The sequence below is a fragment of the Chaetodon trifascialis genome, chromosome 23 (assembly GCF_039877785.1).
Source record: "Chaetodon trifascialis isolate fChaTrf1 chromosome 23, fChaTrf1.hap1, whole genome shotgun sequence".
In the NCBI taxonomy this organism is placed as follows: Eukaryota; Metazoa; Chordata; class Actinopteri; order Chaetodontiformes; family Chaetodontidae; genus Chaetodon; species Chaetodon trifascialis.
This window is the reverse complement of record NC_092078.1, coordinates 16,337,072-16,356,788: the sequence shown is the minus strand read 5'-3', so window position 1 is coordinate 16,356,788 and position 19,717 is coordinate 16,337,072. Positions and strand designations below refer to the sequence as shown.

The following is a 19,717-nucleotide window of genomic DNA, read 5'->3' as shown; positions in this document are numbered from 1 at the left end:
AATATTTGGACATCAGCTTATCAAATATAACTTTTTAATGTTTCATCTCATTTCATACTAAGTTCATTGTTCACAGTTCTGCCTCTTTCACATACACGTACACGTAGTTGGATCAGCAAACCCAGAGTTAACCGAGCCCTCTGGAGACCAAGAACATCTTCAGACATTTCGCTGTGAACTGCAGTGTCAGATGAAGACACAGACAATCAAAAGATAGATCCATCCATCCATTATCTATACCGCCGATCCCTTTCGGGGTTGCGGGGGGCTGGAGCCTATCCCAGCTACAATGGGCGAGAGGCGGGGTACACCCTGAACCGGTCGCCAGCCGATTGCAGGCGAAAGATACATTTTAATGGAAAATGCTATAACGCTGTCGACATCCCAGGTCAGTTCTTACCGTGTACTTCATCTGGAAGTTCTGGACCAGGTTGAGGTCGACAAACATGCGGACAGTAGCCAGTGTGGTTTCAGTGTCTGACAAGTCAAAGTCACTGAAGGTGAAGTCCAGAAGATGCAACGACTGGGCTGACGGCACTGTGGCTACCTTCAAACACACAAATGTTCAGAAATTCAGGGAGGCTGTGGATTCAAAGACGCACATGCATATAAAAGTGTATCATCTACATTATTTAATTGGGCTAATTGCTCACTTGGTTATCACTTTCCAGACTGTTAATCTAAATTCTTATTTTGTTTTATATGACAAAACTGACATTGGAGTGCAGCTATAGTTACAGTAGCAGCTTTAAGTACACCATTATGAGGGGTTTTTCATCCTATGATCTGTGACACATACTGTATATAGCAGCCTCTTGGGTGGATTGCACCCAAAAATCAAGCCTGTGTCCTAGATACCAAGTGATACATCCTCTCTCAAGCACCCGAGGGAGGCCACTTAATCAGGTTATGCTGTTAGTTTGTAACAAGGAGAGGAGTCATGTGGAGTCATTGTTAGGGCTGTGACTGGTGTGAAAACTGGGCTGCACTGATTGGTTCAAATTTGGAAAGCTGCCTTGGACTCCCATCAGAAAAACAGTCAGATACTTCTATGTGAGCTAATTAACAAAATCCTAAAACCAGCTGGTTGCGGGGAGATCCTTTTATATTTAGCAGAATTTGGGGCCCAACCACAAAATGAAGCAAACAAATCTGGGTGGTCACAAGATGATGAACTGGATAGGTAAGCAAAAAATAATAAAAAAAAAAATCTACTGCACTTTCCTTTCCTTTCTCAAAGTCTACGTGGATCAGCAAGTCAATCTGGACTCAGGCCATAACTCAGTGATCATCAACAACCCATGGGCTGCATCCGTCCAACAGAATATTGACCTCAATAAGTCTGTAATTCATAGTTCAATCATTCTACAGAATCAGATTATTCTCCAACTCCATCCTCTCGCCTCCATGAATCCACCATCAAACCGTTCTGCTCCCAGGCTGATCCTTTCCTGGAGCTGGCCACACTGGCCAGACTGAGGTTGGTTTTGTTGAGATAAGTATTCGATCATTGGGAGTTGAACTGCGGTTTTTGTATTGAGCACTGAGTATTTTCTAGTCCAGTATCTAGTCACTATGATGGATTTGCCATGCTTTTTTGGAGTATGAAAAATGTGGCAGGTGTAGTTGAGCACCTCCATTTTAATCCTTTGCTCTTTGCTTTTCCATGTGCATTACAGTACAACGACACTTTTAAAAACATTAAAATAAAACAAGGTCTTTGGTGGAAGGCGTCATAACCGGTGGATTGCAACCAGTCACAGCGTCAGTAGTAGTGACAGCTTTGTTTTGACGTGTCCAAAGCAAAAATGTTGGTTACCAATCTAATTGGTAATTTGGGTAGCACGGTGGCACAAGTGGTAACACTGTCGCCTCACAGCTAGAAGGTCCCCGGTTCGAATCCCGCTGTGGGCGCTGGTGGCGTGTCCTCCACCATGTTTCAGTGCCTGCTGCTCGAGGAAAAAGGGGCCTTTCTGTGTGGAGTTTGCATGTTCTCCCCGTGTTGACCCGGGGTTTCCTCCGTAATAACCCCCACTAAAAACATGCAAGAAGATCACCACCTGACCAATGGTGACGAGAAGGGATGGGTACTGCGGGCACCGGCATCGGCTGGCAGCTGGCAGCCCACTGCTCCTGGTCTGCCACGGAGGATCGACAGACCGAGGATGGGTCAAATGCGAAAAAAATAATTTCACGGAAGCATGGCGTGTGTGCATGTAGTGTGCAACTAACTATGTGTGATAAATAAAAGTACATTTCTTCTTCTTCTTCTTCTTCTAATCTATTACCACGCAGGTAAGAGATGTTATTCTAGATATTCCCTAAATATCACTTAAATTGGGCAAGAAGCATAAGATGGGTTATAAACAAACCAACAGGTATGTCAACAGTAAAATTATCACCCAAAATGTCTGTTTTAAATATCCATCACAAATCTACTGTGCCTAACATGTTTGCATCCATGGTTTTGCTATCTAATGAGGGAGCCATATTTAGCAAAATGACAAAACTGCCTCCAAATAAAGTGATAGCTATTCTAGCTAACCCATTAGCTGCCAGTGTTTCTTGCACCACTGGATTTTTAACCATCATGCTTCCAAGATCTCAGCAAACACATGGGTGACAACAATGTCACCATAGCTGTAGTTTCCCTTGAAGTTCTAAGCAGTAAAAAAAACCTTCGAATTTGTAAAAATCTGATGAGCTACCAAATTTTTTTCATCTCACATCAGATAAGGTAGAGAATTTAGTTAAATAAAAAAAAAAATTAGATTAAACTAAAAAAATGTCATTTGTTATTCTTAAAATCACCATGAATCCTACAGTAAAACTTAAAGGCACCTTGTGGATTTTCTGACCACTAGTGGTGCTAGCGAGCAATGCTGCCAATGATTTCATGCTGTTTCACTGATTGACTGTTGGTGACAGCAACATGCCAAGAAACATATGAAGCAAGGAGGAAGACATCTGGTAGCTACATGATATGGACATACACAATGCAGATTCTAATATCTTTTTAAAATTGCCTTATTTTATAGGGAGGAAAATGGATTTACATTTACATACAAACCACAACAAAGAGTTGCTGTTAAATGCAAGGCGAGGTTATTAGAAAAACCCAAGGACAAATGAAGCTTGGAAGAAAGATAGTGCCTCAACAGTGTGAGCTGCTGAGAGGTCTGAACTGTAGAAAGGACAACCCTGTAGAGACGTCTGTGGGACAATTAGACGATGAATAAATTAAAAAGCCTTCATTGAAACATGGCCAGATGTAGATAGAATCTAAAATCTTCTCTACATGTCTACGTCTGCTCTGCAACAACATCACAGGGCTGCTGGCTACAAAGACAAAGACCTTGTTAGTCTGGTTTTCTGCATACTACAAACTCTCCACTTCCACTGGCTGTATATTCTTTAAAAATAACTATGCAGTGCAGCGTTTGAGCATGAAGAGCTCTTTGAAACTATGGAGTCAGTTCAGTCTCAATATTAATGAACGCAGACAGAGAGATTTAGAAATGTATTCCAGGATTTATATATAAACGACTCTGTCCACATAAATATTTTTTCAGAGCTCACAAAAAAACAGTTACTGTCATGAAGAAATGTAAAGCATAAGAAATGAGATGCAATAACAATAAAATATTTTCTACAGGATGTCCTAAAAATCACATTTGTGAGAAAAATCATGTCAGTTTGTTTTTGGGGAACGTCGCCATATAGGGGTTGGTATACTGGTGCTTTCTTGCTGATTCAGCAGTGTGGCGTTATGTTACATGACTGCTTCTCATCCACACGAGCTCTGCTTCCTCTGGCCCTGAAGGACAACATCTTCCTGTGTGTGTCCCTCTGTGTGTCTACGGCTGTGTATCAAAGAATCCATGCAGTGGTGGAACTAATGTTGGGCATCTAAGTGTTTATTGTTAAATTAATAAATTTCAATTTACCGCGGTTACCTGGAGTTCCCTTGTTTCTTCCTCTGTGGCAGAGGCATGATAGGACAAGACCTGGAACACACACACATACAAAAAAAAGATTAGGGGCAGAGACACAGACTTTGGGTCATATCAGGTTTCCGGAGAAAATACACACACGCACATACACACAGGGCCTACACAGCTGCTCTCTGACACACATCTCCAGTTCTTTTTGCTCTGTTGTGACCATCGGTGTGTAATAATTTGAATGTCTTGGAATGTTTTTTTTAGGTTTAAAGGGAGACTTTTTGCATTGTGCACATAACCAGGGGGAAAATCTGAACAGACCGCCACACAAACACAAGTCAAAAGCATTCTGAAATACTGCATGGCGTCGCAGTAGTCGCTGAACCAGAGCAATCATTAATGCTATTAGAATCAACTGTGCTTCTCTTGCTGTGACAAATTAAAACATCTGCTGAAATGCATCTACGAATCACTTGGGAACGCTAAAGAAACACGAGCGCTCAGATCCTGCGAGGCTGTCAAAACGACATGGATGAACGGGCCTCTGACAGGGAAGATAAGACGGCGCGGTGATGCTCATCAATCAAACGTGTCAGTCAAACCCAAAATATGAAGAAGCCATCATGCTCTGGAGTTCACTGTCAACATACAAAGCAAGAGAGCTTTGTCTTTTTGTAACAAAAAACAAGAGTGTTTCACATTCCTCTTGATATGTAGATATACAGTATATAGATAGATCAATAGATATTGAAATATGCCGATGAGTCGATGTGGCGTGATGGAGAACTGTATCCATAATGCACACTCCTACTAATGCAATATAATCATATTAATATTTATATAAATAAAGCTGTTTTTGTGTGATCAAAGACTCCGCACAGTGGCAATGATGTTTTTCCAACTTACATAATTTAGGCCCAGTTTCTTCAAAGCTACATTTGGCACCATTTTGATGTCTGGTGCCTGTTAACAATATAATTTATACCACCATGGAGAGACTTCACTCGCTCACCATGGTTACTTGGAGTATATTAAAGTTCTGAAGATATATTTTCTATTTCTACGTTCCCTGATGGGGTGCTGGTATGAAGGACAACCATGCTAAAGCCTTCAACCATAGCTAGAACCTAGTGCTTGATGTTGAATTCAGATGGGATAGCAAAGAGCTAAAATGTCCATTTAAAGCTGTCCCTCTCTGCTTTTAGGACCACACACAGATGGATGCGCAGTGTCAGAGAGCGAGCAGAAGAAATGGCCCTGACCAGTTGCAAAAGTGGAGGCTGCTGGCTTCCAGAGGAGGCGGGCGTCAGCTGCAGGAGACGTCACCTCTGACACCCTGAAGCTGACAGCCGAGCACACACGCTGAAAACAGCAAGTGTGTCCGGTGTGCACGCTTGCGTGTGACCGAAATGGGGAAGTGCATGAGACTGAATAGAAGGTGTAATTGTCAATTGTGAGCGTGTGTGGGCTCACTTATAATGAATTTGTGCTTTTCTGGCTGTCGCGCACAGAGGCTGAAGGCAGGAAAGTGTCAAGAAGCAGCTTGAAAAATCCTCCTGCGTCGCCTCATCACTGTCACTCACACACCCACATATAGCTCTGTCAGAGATACACGCACACACACACTTTTTTCTAAAAATGTCCTCACTGTTAAAGTCGCAAAATCAAACCCTCACTAAGATAGAAGTACAAAAGCATGCTGAGTTATGAAATGATGTACTTTTGTCTTTTGTCTTTACCCCTTTGTTATTCTCATACCCAGTTCCTGGGTACTACTTCTGATACACTGATTTATTACATGTTACTACATTCAGCAATGCTGCTTTTTTGTCTTCAAGAAACTCTGCGATTGAACTAATTCTGAGGGGGAGCTGCAGTATTTGATGTCATCTGAAGAAAATGCAGGTGATTACTGAGCACTTCATATTATTATTTGATAAAATGTCACGGACTGAGCAGCAGGCAGTGTGTGAAGAGCAGATGAAGTGTTAGGAAACTAATGAAAGAAAAGGAGGAAAGATGAGTGGAAGAAAGGAAGGAAAAGAGGAAAAGGGGGAATAAACAAGGAAAGGTGTTTTAAAAAGCCTCTAAGCTTCACAAAGATGAGATGTACTGTTGTGATGGATTATTAAATGTGTACTGTAAGGTGGTGCAGTATGTTTAGACCCCAACGTTTTGCTCTTGAAAAGCCACTAATTAGGCTTTCATCAACTTCTTTTTGTAGCATTTGTGTAGCTTAGTTTGCTTTAGATTTCATTGTTTTTTTGAATGAATTTGAATGAATGTTAAAAGCCAAACTGACCGTCTGATGTCTTATCTTGTCTTATCTTATCTATCTCTCAATGCTTTGTAAGGCTTGTCATGATGCTGGCACTTCCTTGCTGATGAGTTGTACGGGTGGGCTGCCAATTAAGATAACCTCGTTTGATCCTTATGTTGTATTTTTAGATCATAGTGTTTGTTAGGATTCTCTGTTTTATGCAAACCTTTAATAAATCCTCCAGTTTCACACATTCTCTAAATAGATGCAAATCCATCTGATTCTAAAAGTTGGAGGAGTTTGCTGCATGTTGTGCTTAAACCTTCCCTCGTCTGGGCATTTTCAGTTGCAGCAAATAAGTTTGAAAATGTTGCATTATGTTGATGCAATATATTCAACCCTTCAGGTACCAAGCGTTATTTGAGTGCATACCTGCAGGTCAGCACCCAGGCCAGTATGGGTCACAGGATGCACTCAAATCAAAGCTTCAAAATGCATTATAAGGAAGAATATGCAGTGTGTGTGTGTGCGTGTGTGTACGAGGCTGACCTCCAGCGTGACCTCTTGCTTGGCCATGGCTCTCTCCACCGTTTCGTACATCTGTGTGTTCTGGATGCCGAGACCGCAGAAGATGGCAAATGCCTCCAGGAACTGCTCATCATTCCTGTTGAAGGCCTTCACACTGCCTGATGCTTCATCCATCTTATTCACTAACTGACACACACCTACACACACACGCACAGGAACAGACGTAGGCTGTAATTTTGACACGGTAAATTCAGCACACATTGTGCTCACTGTTTACGCGGCTGAAGTTGTGAGAGCGCCGCTGTGACTGATAACTAAAATGAATGTTTCTTTTTCAAAAGCGTTGACTGATTTTTGTGCTTTCTTTTCATTTCAGTGTTCAGGGATGGCAAACAGGAAGACAAGAAAAATAATACATTTTCTAAATGTTCTTTTGTGAGCATCACCGTAACTCTTAGCTATCAGGAAACATGCGAGCGGTTCATTCAAAGAGACGCAGTCGAGGAGTCCCAACAGCTCTGTAATGTCTGCGTTCCTGGTCGGTTCCAATTAACTGAAATTTGAGACCCTGTCCTGAAGGGAGTCCCTGTCTATTTTTAAGTCTTTCAATATTCTGTTGAGGTGAAAATATTTCAATTTAGCAAAAAATAAAAATAAAAATTGCGCGTAGCTGGGTTTTAATTAAATTAAATGGACAGAGAGAACTGCAGTATATATGATCCTAAAATGAAATACAATTACCAGATTTGGTTTCCACCTGAACACAAACCCGTGCCTTTATGGACACAGGCCAGAGGACGACATCTCTCATGGTAATAACGTATTCATGAAACCAAAAATGAGCTCATCTGAATGAGCAGAACATTTCAGCTGTTTTGATCTTCCCTGTGACCAGGACTCTTAGAGGTTGAGGACAGGCCATAAGGACCTACTTTTGTTTAATCACTGAAGGACAGCCACGGTCATTAGTCATGTTCATAGCCATCTAATGGAGCTGCTATCAGCTAATTATGCTGATGATAATCACTGTGATGGATGGAGTGGCAGGACTATTCATGGACGGCTCATAAAGCGGTAATGCTATGCTGGTTTAATGTATTCTCAGAGCTATGATTTAGGATTGTTAAAGCCTCTAACCCCTGGTGCTAATGTTGCATCACCGCCTTGAAAAGTAAGTGGAAAACCACAGAGACAGCTTAAGTACCGAAGCTATCTGGGATCAATGAAATATACACTTTTCACCACTAATCACACACACTGTGCTGACAGCCTACACCCAACGTCTTGCTTTAAAAAAATCTGTGCATCTTTAAAGCCCAAATCGGGTTGTGCTAGTTTTCTCCCAGCACATCTTACTGCAGTCATGAACAGATGAAAAAAATGTGGTTTAAGCCCAGTTTAGTACTTCAAAGGCGGCTCCACCAGGGAAAGAGAGAGAGGATCTACCTATCACTTTGTCCTTCTTGCCGTTCCTGATGGGCGTGCAGAGCAAACTCTTGATCTGGTTGCTGGGGTGATCTGGGTTTTCACTCTGTCAGAGGACAAGAGGGACACTTAGTCAACTTGGGAGAAAAAGAGGAAAGAAGAAAAAAAAGCAAAGAAAAAAACATGTACTGACTGTCCAGGGGAAGCGTTGGTCCTTGGTGACGTCTGCGATGTTGAGAGGCAGCATGGTGTTTTTAACATACTGGGCGTACATGTAGTTAATCTGACTGACATCACAGTCCCTGAGGAGGCACAAAGAAACACAAACAACTTCATATCTAACCGTGCATAATGAGATGAAACACCAAGCTCATCTGGATCAACCTCCCAAACCCTGTGTGGAACATGCTGTTAGCTGTTTACTAGAGGGGGATTCTCGTCCAGTCTTAAAAGACATCAAGATGCCTGAATGTGCATAAAATGACAGAGAAGGAATCTGAAATATTTCCATTCGATGGAATGACACAGCCATTCTTAGAAAATGTCTTAGAGTGTAGTTTTATTACTCATGTTAAGTATCACACATCTTAAACTGTGGCTAATGTGTTAGCGAACAGTTGCCTATTTCCATATGTCACAGAGCAACATTAGCATTGATTTGACATCTGTCTCCACATATCTGCCTCTTTTTCTGCTACAGTGCTCTGCAGAGCTGAGAGTTGGGTCATAATTCTATGTGGATTTGTCTCTGCAAACCGCAGCTTTGACATTGCTTACAGTCATTTTATCCACTGGTTGTATTAACTTGTGATTTGTCACTTTATGTGACTTTCTTAGAGACAGCTCAACGACTGATTTTGAGTATTCCTTCATCCTGTTCCTTGGATCCAATGTAGCAACCATTATAACCAATAAATAAACCTGCTTCCTTAAGCTCCAGGCTAACAGCTATGAATAATAAAACATCTGCTGTGTAATGAGAGAACTTCAGCTGGGAGGCTGCACCTGAGTCCACCCCGACCCCTGGCTCACGTCTGGAAGCTGAAGCCGTCAGTCACGTATGTCAGCGCTTAATAAGCCTGTTTGTTATCTTTAGTTGCTCCAAGTCCGACCACAGACTCAGCTATAATACTGCATGATAAATGATGGAAAATGGATATATAAACATAACATGAGGTTAAAGCAAAAGCCAGTGGATTTTGGCTGTAGTGCTGCGGCTGGATGGTATGTGTGTCTGCGTGTGTGAGCGAGGAGGAGGGAATATGAGAGTGTGTTAATGGATGACAAAAAGACTGACAAGTAGAGAACATGTGTGTTAGAGAGAAGGAAAGAGACAAAATCAGAAGGGGAATGTAACGAAGTACATATACTCGATGCAATCGAAATTTCATTCAGTCTATATTTGCTGTCTACTGAATGACAATAAAGTAAAGGCTAAGTCTAAGTCTTCTCAAGTATTGTACTTGGAGTATGTACAATTTTAATGTACGACCTGATAAACTTACTTTACATTTCATAATATAAGACTCTGAAAGGAGTGTAACATTTTGAATGCAGGACTTTGACTTGTAATCTAGTATTTTTAGACTGTAGTATTTCTAGTTTTACAAAAGTAAAAGACCTGAATACTTCCTCTATCACTGTAGATATATATATGTGTGTGTGTGTGTGTGTGTGTGTGTGTGTGTGTGTGTGTGTGTGTGTGTGTGTGTGTGTGTGTGTTTGTTTCTGTGTGTGTTTTCCTTGGTTTCCAACATCCTATCCACGGTTTTATTTTGGTTTACTTTAAGGCTTTAGGCTAATTATAACAATGTGTTCTGTCCAGACTGACCTCAGCGCACACACACACACACACACACACACACACACACACACACACACACACACACACACACACACACACACACACACACACACACACACACACACTTCAGATGGGTATGCTGCACAGTACGTGCATTTGTGCTCAAGTTTAATTACCCAAACACAGTAAAATCCACATTTCCTTTCCCTCTCTCTGTGATTGACTCAAATGAGGCCACAGAACAGCTACCGGCATCACTAAAAACCACGACAGCACTATGTTGGCTTTCAATTCAGGGCCTCAATCAAACTCTAAATCCAGAAAAAGTGAACTGGCCTACTTTGTCAACCTGAAACGCTCTGCCTGCCATTCCTGCGAGCTGGATCAACATCGGTTCAGCTCGACTGAACTTCCTGGTGAAACAGACGCCTTGTCAATGGGAAGCCGCGGGTTAATGTCGCTATAAAAAGCCTCGTGCTGTTCCAGCCGGTCAAAACTAACATCTCTGCAGGGCTCCTCCGGTCCTGCGTAAACCCAGTTGGAGCTGCCTGGTTTTGCCATATCGCAGCCCTCCCAGAGGAAATCCAGCTCACAGCGGTATCTAAAGGCAGTTATTAGATCCAAACAATGAAGTGTTTTGGATGTGACAAGATAAGACATCTGGTTTGCTTCATGCCTGACAGTGTTGGGAGTTTCACAACTGCTTATTTTCCCTTTCTTTTGCTTGGTCATTACTACTCGCCGGGATTAAATGATCTAATGCATTAAATCTCAACTCCAAAACAGGAAACCCACAAGTTCTGACAGCTCCATGTGTTTCACCAATAAAAAACTGTGTTTTCTATCATGTTGTTTTGGTTTTATGTCTCTTAATCTTATCTCTGTCAGGAGCAGGTATCAGTGCAAAATCACATTCAATAAAAGCTGACACAAAACATTGTTTGTGACCCTGTCCTTCACACACCAACTGTATAACATGTCAGGATTCACAATGAGCTTCCCGGAAAAGCCCAAAACCAACATTGTGTTCGTCTCGCCATACTTCCTGACTTGAGCTAACCACACTTCTCTTCCGTGTTTCATTACTGAAAATGTTATTATTATAAACAATCATGTCAGAAATGCTTGCAATGTGACATGTTTAAACCAGCCTTTGACAGATATTGGTTTTCTGTATTTCGTATATCACCCAGATTTTTATTCTTGTTAGACTGCAGAAGCTTCATATTCAGTTCTAGAAACCTCCAGAGTTGCTGTAGGTGAAGTACGTGCATACTTAAGGGAAATCTGGTCTGCTGTCATTACTATCCAATCAGGTTGAGGGGTTCTTGCACACCTAGTGTAATATCGAAAATTCTTCAAGACATAAGTATTCTATCAATCTCTAGCATATCTGTTATTTCAGGTAGACCATACTGACAGCCAAAGCCGAATAAAAGACCAATCGAGGCCCAATTCATTGGTAAGTTGGCACAAATGCATATACAGAATACAGCAAACACGACTGTACACACATGCACACACACACAGTCCAATTCTGTCACTTAGGCTGAGATTGAGACTGAATTTTAGATGCTGCATAGCAACTGGTGAGGCCAGGCCACCCTGGAGACGAGGCGGGAGGGGAGGGGGGAGGGTTTTCTATCTCATTGCGTCTTAAATCAGATTACAGCTTATTCACTCCTCCTGGCTGCAGCACGAGTTGATGTCAGGAAGCTCTGCAGCTATAGCCTCATGCAGCCCTTTTCTTCTCATCCTGAACCACTTCTCATTCTGCATGTGCATCCCTAAAGCTTTTGGATCTCTGATGTGCTGTTCTACCTTCACTTCCCTTCTATCATTTTCCTTTTTCTACCTTGGAAATGACAGTGAACAAAGCCAACTCTGTGTCCTAAAAATTGTGTTCAGGTAACACTAATTTGCATTCAGCGGGAAAGTGAACTCTTGCCCTTGTAAGTAATACTCTGACAAACTAAATTTAAACTTGGAGTTGACTTACTAGCTTTTTCAATGGCATCTAACAGTCTTTGTCAGTGGAAAGGACCTGCTTAAAAAAAAAAAAAAACTGATTTGCCATAGAAAATGCTTTCTTGTTGGCATGTGTCCACTCCCACAACTAAACTGTGATTGACATTTTTATGATGATGTTTAGGCAATTCAAAGTATTTGCGTGGTGAAAGATGATGGTTTTTGATTAAATATTGGAAAAAGTCACTCGTCCCATCACTAGCTTCAATGCAGCATTGCTTTATTTTTTTGCCTGTATTTGACAGTTGATCGTAAAGAGGTGTGCAGGAAACAAGGGGAGAGATGGCATGACAAGCAACATCAATGCAAGGTCCCGTGCTTGAATCGAACCAGCGATAAAGCAGTTATGTGGTGCGCATTTGGCTACTGGTGACTCCTGGTAAGGCTTAATTGTAATGCATAAACATACTGTATTTAGTGGGAGATTGAGTCGCACTGGACACAGCAGAAGCAAAACTTGGGTGGGGAAAGGAAGACTGTTCTAGAACAACAAAGATTTAAGAGGGTTTAATGGAAACATGGCCTTAATTTGGAAAAAGACACCAACTATGGCACAATGATCTCTTTTGTTTATGGTTGTGGTACAAAGGAAGCTCTGTAACATAGCAAAGTTTCAGTGATTCACCACATAACAGCTTTGTAAGCTGTAATATATAGTACAGATCTACATACTGGTAACATGAGCACAAATATAATCTGACTGTTAAGAACATCTCTATCCACAGTACTACCACAGTGGATAGAGATGTTCTTTTCAGTCACTGCTACTCCACCTATGCAACTAATACATCTGTCAAAATAAGAGTGCATGTTGACCTCAATAAAAATGTGTCTGTGCATGATGCACAATTGTGAGACACTGTTGGAAAGGTTTCGGACTGCATCCAAGCTAGTAAAAGGGCCCACTTCAGCGTGATAAGCAGGTTGTGATTGAGGAGCTGTCAAATAGACCCTAAAAACAGCATACTGCATACTACAAAAGAGCCCGGCTAATGAGAACAAAAGCGAAAGCCAGTGATCTAAAGTCTGGGAATTTGGCAGGTGAAGTAGGCGGATTACCTCAAGAAGATCTGACGGGGCTGCAAATCAGCTCGGCAAATTTATGAGCATTCGCTCTTTCTTGTCCATTCCCTTGTAATTCAAAGTGACTGGATGGGCACAATAAGACTTTCACTACTTGTCTTGCATCCCATTTTCTGCTTCTTCTTCTGTGATATTTATATATAATAATGAATCCAAGTGAGGAAAAGGGTAGTTTGCAAATTCAAGGAAACAGCACTAATAAGCAGTGGAAATGGCTGGAGTGTGCCTCAAGGCTAATCTGCAGGACTTTTGATTTAAAAACAGGTTTCAGCTGAGGGTGATCGCCTTACCTTTTGGGGGCATCTAGGACTTCACTCAGCTCGTCGTATTCCATATGAAAGACACTGGAAAAGGAGTTCTGCAAAAAGAAAAGTAAGCTTATTTATGAGAGATATTACAGGCTGAGTGATGTAGCTCAGACTTGCTGGGTGGCAACATGTGCTTGGCATAATGCCAGGGTCTTGGTTTGGTTGACACTCTAACCTCAAAGTAAAAATGGTCTTTCGTGCTTCGCAGCAGGTCCACCTTGTATGCTTTTTGGCCATATCAACTTCCTCATTCCCCCCAATTAAGCCATTAAGGCTCAACCCAACATCCAAAACACATCTCCAAGCATGAAGTAAAGGGACGTTGATATATTACCCATCAAGCCTTGCCAGAAGGAGAGTTTATTTCGACATTCCAGCGCTCCTTTCGCCGTTCCCCCCTTATAGGGACTTGTTTTCTCTCAACCTGCACTCCCAGCCCCTCGCAAAGGATCCTTTTTCCATTTTTAAGAGGTGGAGACAGGATGTTAAGGATGGATGAGGCTTCTTCGTTTTGGAAAAATTTGCCCCCTATCCTTGTCCACACATACACACACCTTTGCTTTGTGGTGTTAGTTCACCCTGATCTATCTAGGTGAGGGTAATAAAGCTGTTTTAAACAGAAAAGGGACCTGGCAAAACTATGACATTTATTGGGATCTCTGGCAAGCGGGAGAGTTTATATCAGGATGACATGGGACAATGGATTTTTTTCCTGTGAGTATTGAAATAAATCAGGCATGTCTTCTCATACTCTTTGGAAAGATCAGTCAAGGTTTTACACGTCAAGAAAAGACAAAGGACGGGTTCATTGTCTGTAAGGGTTTCACATGCAGTTATCCACGTCTGTGGCATATAAATCAATCTCATGCATTCTGCTCATGTTATATGATAGACCTCCAGACATTTTCTCAATCCATAACACAGCACAACACACTTTGTGATGTATGTGTTTAATAGTGGAGCTGAGCACTGGAGAAAGAAAACAAAAGGAAAGAAATCTGACACTGACCCACATTGGTTGTTCAAATAGTTCTTTAGCAAGTGCCCTCTCGCAGTCATATGTAAGTAAATACAGTCCTCTCTAAGCAGCACAAGCAGAAGTAGCTTCACATTAGATTACTGCAAGACGTTTTTAAAGTTCAGACTCAAGGATGGGTCACCAAAGCAAAGTGGAGCTATTCCCATTAGCCTTAACTCTGCTTATGTGTATTACTAACTAGAAAATGTTAGCTTTCTAACCAGCATGTTTTATCTAGTGGCTCCTGTTGGGGTCTGATTGATGCAAAGGTGTTCTTCCACGATGAGTGCTTCTCAGAATCATACAGTTTAACCAGAGCATGGCCCAAGGTCCCTGCCACAAGCTGAAAAACACTGGTCTAAAATATGCAGGTTGTTGTGCAATAAAATTTTGCTTGCTATAATGCTACTATTGCCTACATGCTAATGGAAGCAAGCTATTACTCAAACAACCAGGTTCTTTGCATCTTTCCCTAAAGCTATGCTAGTACTTTCAATCACCTTAACTTGAAGCTGCAGATCAGGTGGAAAGAAGGGCAAGGAAGATTGAAAGACAGGAAAAAATAAAAGAACAGCAAACAGCAGGTTTAACTTTAGAAATTGGTACAACATGTACACACACACACACACACACACACACACACACACACACACACACACACACACACAGTATGTTTCACGACACCTGTGACCAATCCCAGAATTATTTCTGCTGGGGAGAGTTAAACAACACAGAAGAACAGAACACTCCCAGTAGTGAACCAGATGTCAACCCCTATCACATAACAGTCACATAACCAAACCAAAAGCACATGCATTCATGCACAGTGTGCAAAAGGCAGAACACTCAGCCACTGAGCATGATGCACACTTGCAACACACACTAACAAAACACACATGTTCACATATGCACACATTATTTCATGTGCAAACACTTAAAGGTACGCCCATACATGTGCAGTACAATGCAACCACATCATATACATATAGTGTATACTGAACAGAAGCATTCACACACATGCAAACACACACATTACTGTTTCTAAACAGATGCCACACACTGCAGTGAAGTGAGTGAGCCAGTGCCAATGAAAACTCCCTTGTTATTGTTGGTACGGTCGAGTGTTAAAGAGCAGCACTGTCATTCACTAGACTTTCTACAGGAAAGCTCCTTTCTTGAGGAGAGGTTACACTAAAATCCACAGACCTGTGGGTCCTGCTTGAGAAACTACAGACATTTAACACTGACACCTGTATACAGAGGGCTGTCTGTCAGATTAGGCCAGTAAAAGTAAAGTAAAAAAGAGAAGAGAGAGAGAGGGAAGGGGTATAAAAGAAAGAGAGACAGCTTGTCTAGCAAACCCGAGGTCATGAGAGGGACAAACACACACACACATGCACACAGTATAATAAAGCGGCTTGTAGCAGAGCCAGTAGATTTCAGACCATACCTGAAATAAATGCATCTTGATTCGTCATATTAAAGAGTTGGTTCATCCAGATTACAAAAATATATAAATCTATTTCTAATTTTCCTCTAGAGGTGTAGCCAAGCAGATAGTTTGGACATTTGACATTCTGTCCAGGCTGGGAATGGCTTTAGCTCTACCTCAAAACATAGGAAATGAATTGAATTTCATTTGTGGTGCTCACAGCAGTGAAAATGACATTTAAAAGATCACAAACAATATCCTGTTACTCTGGATGATCCACATAGGACATGTGCAACAGTAGGGCCAGAAAAGTCTGCTGGGAGGCCCAGGGCTGAAAATGAGCTGTGGGCCCCTACTGAGCCCCCTATACACACTTTGTCCAAACTCATTTTGCCCGACGAATCCAACTAGTATTTCTATGCTAAATTTCTGCCTGCCAAGGCCTTTTGTATTCTAGTAAGTTAGTGACAATATCACACTTGTGGCAATGTGAGGCTTCACTTCAGCACACTGTCAACACACTAATATGTTCACAATGACAATATTAACATTGCTGAGTTTAGCAGGCATAATGCTTCGCATGTTCACAATCTTAGTTTAGTGTCAGCATTCTAATCTCAACATTTACTAATCTACTAATTTGATGAAGGGGATGTCGTTATCCCTGATGATGGAACAAGATGAAAATTCTGGGCACAAAAGTTCTTCGAATTAAAGGGAACATTAAAGTCTGGACCAGTTTTTTATGGCAATCCATCCAATAGCTGACATGACATTTCATTTAAAACCATTCATAACTTCCATGTCAACCTCATGGTCAGGCTAGTGAAATTGTCAGGGGATCACCAAATTCTGTAGGGTTCATCCTCTGGGGATCAGGAATGTTTGTGCCAAATTTCATGCAAATCATTGAGTAGTTGTTTAGATATTTCAGTTGTGTTGTGTTTAAAACACGAGCCTTCATCTCAGTGCATCTAACCTGGTTTTAATAAATAACAGCCAAAGCTAAACATCAATGTTTTCTAACCTAATACAAACCACTTCACCAATATTTCATTCCCCATCCAGTTAACCCAAACACAAATACTGAAGGGTGAACTGGCTGTGTAGTTGATACATTGTGAAACCAATATTTAGAATAACTTGACACCATCAGCCCAGTGGAATGAATTCTAAGACTTAAATCTTGTTGTTGGGATTGGTGGATTCACTGATGTAGGTAAATGTTGATACACTTACAATGACTCCTGTTTATTAGAAAATATTATAAATGCCATAAATTTAAGACATCCTGCATGTTTGAATCTTTACTGGATTAAACAGTGTTAAGGACAAAGTCAAAAGAAGCCATTTCATCCCTGAATGTTAAACATGTAACTACATAACATGCCCACCCAAGCACCCACACATCAGCTGCTAAATGGGCAATAATGTGCGCTGAAGTTGACATTTTGTGGCATAAGCACTTACAATAACATACCATTCTCTCAAAGTATTTATAGTAACTTGACAGTCAGAACACCAGACCTGTCAGATGCATCATTTTTGTTGAAAGGCTTATGTTTGTGGGTAATAAATGTGTTGAAGTGTTAGTCAGACTATCGTTAAGAATGGCTTGTTGTGACGATCAAGCGTGCGCTCTGTGTGTGTGTGCACACGACACATTTTCTCAGAGGGAAACGTACACAAATCAGGCTTGAAGTAAGCGGCACACTCAGAAACAAAGGTTGTTTTTTAAGAAGAACATTGAAACCTCAATCCTTTAAAAACAAAATCTAAAAATCTATGCATGATCCATTGAACATCTTGCAGAAATAAAATATTTTGTCTCATGTTTGTCTGCTGGATGAATGAAAATCTGAACATTAATTGCAAATCTCTTTAGATTAACATTCACTTATATTTCATTGATGACTGTCATTTTTCAGTTGGTTCCATATAAATCCTGCCTAGTCCTAAAACCTCTTTAGATAATATACTTGAACAAGAAAAACATTCTGTCCAGGAAGTGAATAAGACTTCACCATTACCATCTATGTACTGCATATTATAGTACATTGTATGTATCCTTAGTTATTCATTATTTTCATATTTACAAGAGGTGTTTGCCCACCATTAAGTTTCAGCTTTTGCCCTCAAAAGGAAAATATTTGGGCACCCCTGAGTAACTAAGCCATCTGTAAAATGTTACATAATCATACTCCTAAGGCTTTCAGTGACATGATGAAACTTCAGTGGGGTTTTCCTCAATGAATCAGCTGTTTGGTTAAAATCAGCACTGCTCTTCCCACCGGCTGTTTTTCTGTTTCAAAGCCCAAACGAAGGAATCCTTGTGGAACGCTCCATTTTCTGAGTGGACAGTCTCATTGCACATATACTGTATTAGAGCTGTGTCATTTTCTCCTCTCTAAATCACCCTGCATCAACACCTTCCTTCCAAATCACTGCTGTTTGCCGTCCAAAACTACGGCAGAGCCCCCAACATGCTGTCGTCATCTTGACCGCCATGCTACAGACAGAAACAGAGATGCTTTGTCTTTTGTGAATTTCATTGTGATAAAGTGACAGTTGCTCTAGGTTAAGGAAAAAAATATTTTAAATGTTTAAATTATGTTAAATGTATTATATCAAAAATGTCTAAATAATAGATATAACAGAAGTGTGAAAACCCTAAGAACCAACTGCTGTCATCATTTGTTGTCATCAGTTGCTGATGAAGGCCATCAGAAACAGCTGAAAGCTAGTAAGGGGACCTTGTGAATGTAAGAATGTAGCTCATACATTCATGTTAATGCTCTGATATGAGAGTATCAGTGGCTTAACACTGAGCAGTGTCAGGTAAAAATGACTGTAGCATTACTAGCAAATAAAAATCAAGCCTTTCTCAGCAGTATGTTGTGTGGCTTGGTTCATGTGTTTAGATCAGGATGCTAGTTTTAGTGGCCTTGAATGAACACCGTTTCCCAAGAGCCTTAGACCTTTGCATGCTAAACATCACAGCTCAACAAACTGAATTGAGGGGCAAGGTGGGTCCACATATGTGCAACAGCAGGACAGAGAGGACTGAACGGTGCAGAAGGTTTTCGACAGCAGCGATAACTTAACTAAGCACTGTAAATGCTCATGGGAGATGTAGTTTTTTCTGTGCTCACACGATAATCATTGTTGAACTCTGTCAAAAATCAACAAGGGTTCAATTTCTATTTCTATTATTTCATAAGTGATGCAGACTGTGATACACTTGCATATAGATTCCCACACAGTGGCTGTCCTGGTCAAAGATCAGGACAGCTGGTGGCAGAATTGGTCAAATAACAAATGAGGACCACTTTTACAGTTTTGACTCATTACTTGAAAGTGAGCTCAGGTTGAGAAGTGTTTATTGACTGTCTATGTTTTTGTGTGTATTACAGATAGGTAGCCTTTAGATATTTCCTAATCTTTGGATGAAAATAATGACAGACAAGGGTTAATTTTTAGAAGCCTTGCACCTATTGACATGTGGGAATACTGTAACCAGGCTCATCTATCAATCTCCTGCTGCGTATGACAGTTAATTTACTTCCCTTTCCTGTGTTCTTGTTTCTGTGTGAGAGTGTGAAGTGTGTCAGTGTGTGTTTCCCCCCCTGAGGAGGACAAGCCAAAACAAATGTTAATGCCCACAGAGGACTCGTACAGTGTTCTGTGTGCATGTGTTTGTGAGGAAAGTGAAAGAGACAGTCAGTTTGAAGTATAGACTGTATTTACATTAATCCACGGCCAGCCACTGTTCCGTCTGCTCTGCACATAAAACTTCTTGAAACTCTGCATCTCTGCATGCTGTCGGAAGTGTCAGATGTCCCTTGAAAGCCGCTATTCATTGCCTTATATTCAGCTTCATTTTATTT

The 19,717-nt window shown here is 41.1% G+C and overlaps 1 protein-coding gene across 2 annotated transcripts in view; it reads right to left on the bottom strand.

Moving 5' to 3' along the window:
• Positions 1-19,717, bottom strand: part of pde5ab (phosphodiesterase 5A, cGMP-specific, b) — a 55,573-nt gene that overhangs the window by 19,304 nt on the left and 16,552 nt on the right. The window contains exons 8-13 of one of the 2 annotated variants that reach the window (XM_070993318.1): positions 13,363-13,430; positions 8,351-8,459; positions 8,179-8,263; positions 6,754-6,929; positions 3,948-4,007; positions 401-547 (exon numbers count right to left, since the gene is read on the bottom strand). In XM_070993318.1, the coding sequence (XP_070849419.1) occupies positions 401-547; positions 3,948-4,007; positions 6,754-6,929; positions 8,179-8,263; positions 8,351-8,459; positions 13,363-13,430 (645 nt within the window). The remainder of the gene's footprint in view (positions 1-400; positions 548-3,947; positions 4,008-6,753; positions 6,930-8,178; positions 8,264-8,350; positions 8,460-13,362; positions 13,431-19,717) is intronic. The other variant, XM_070993319.1, reaches the window with a different exon arrangement.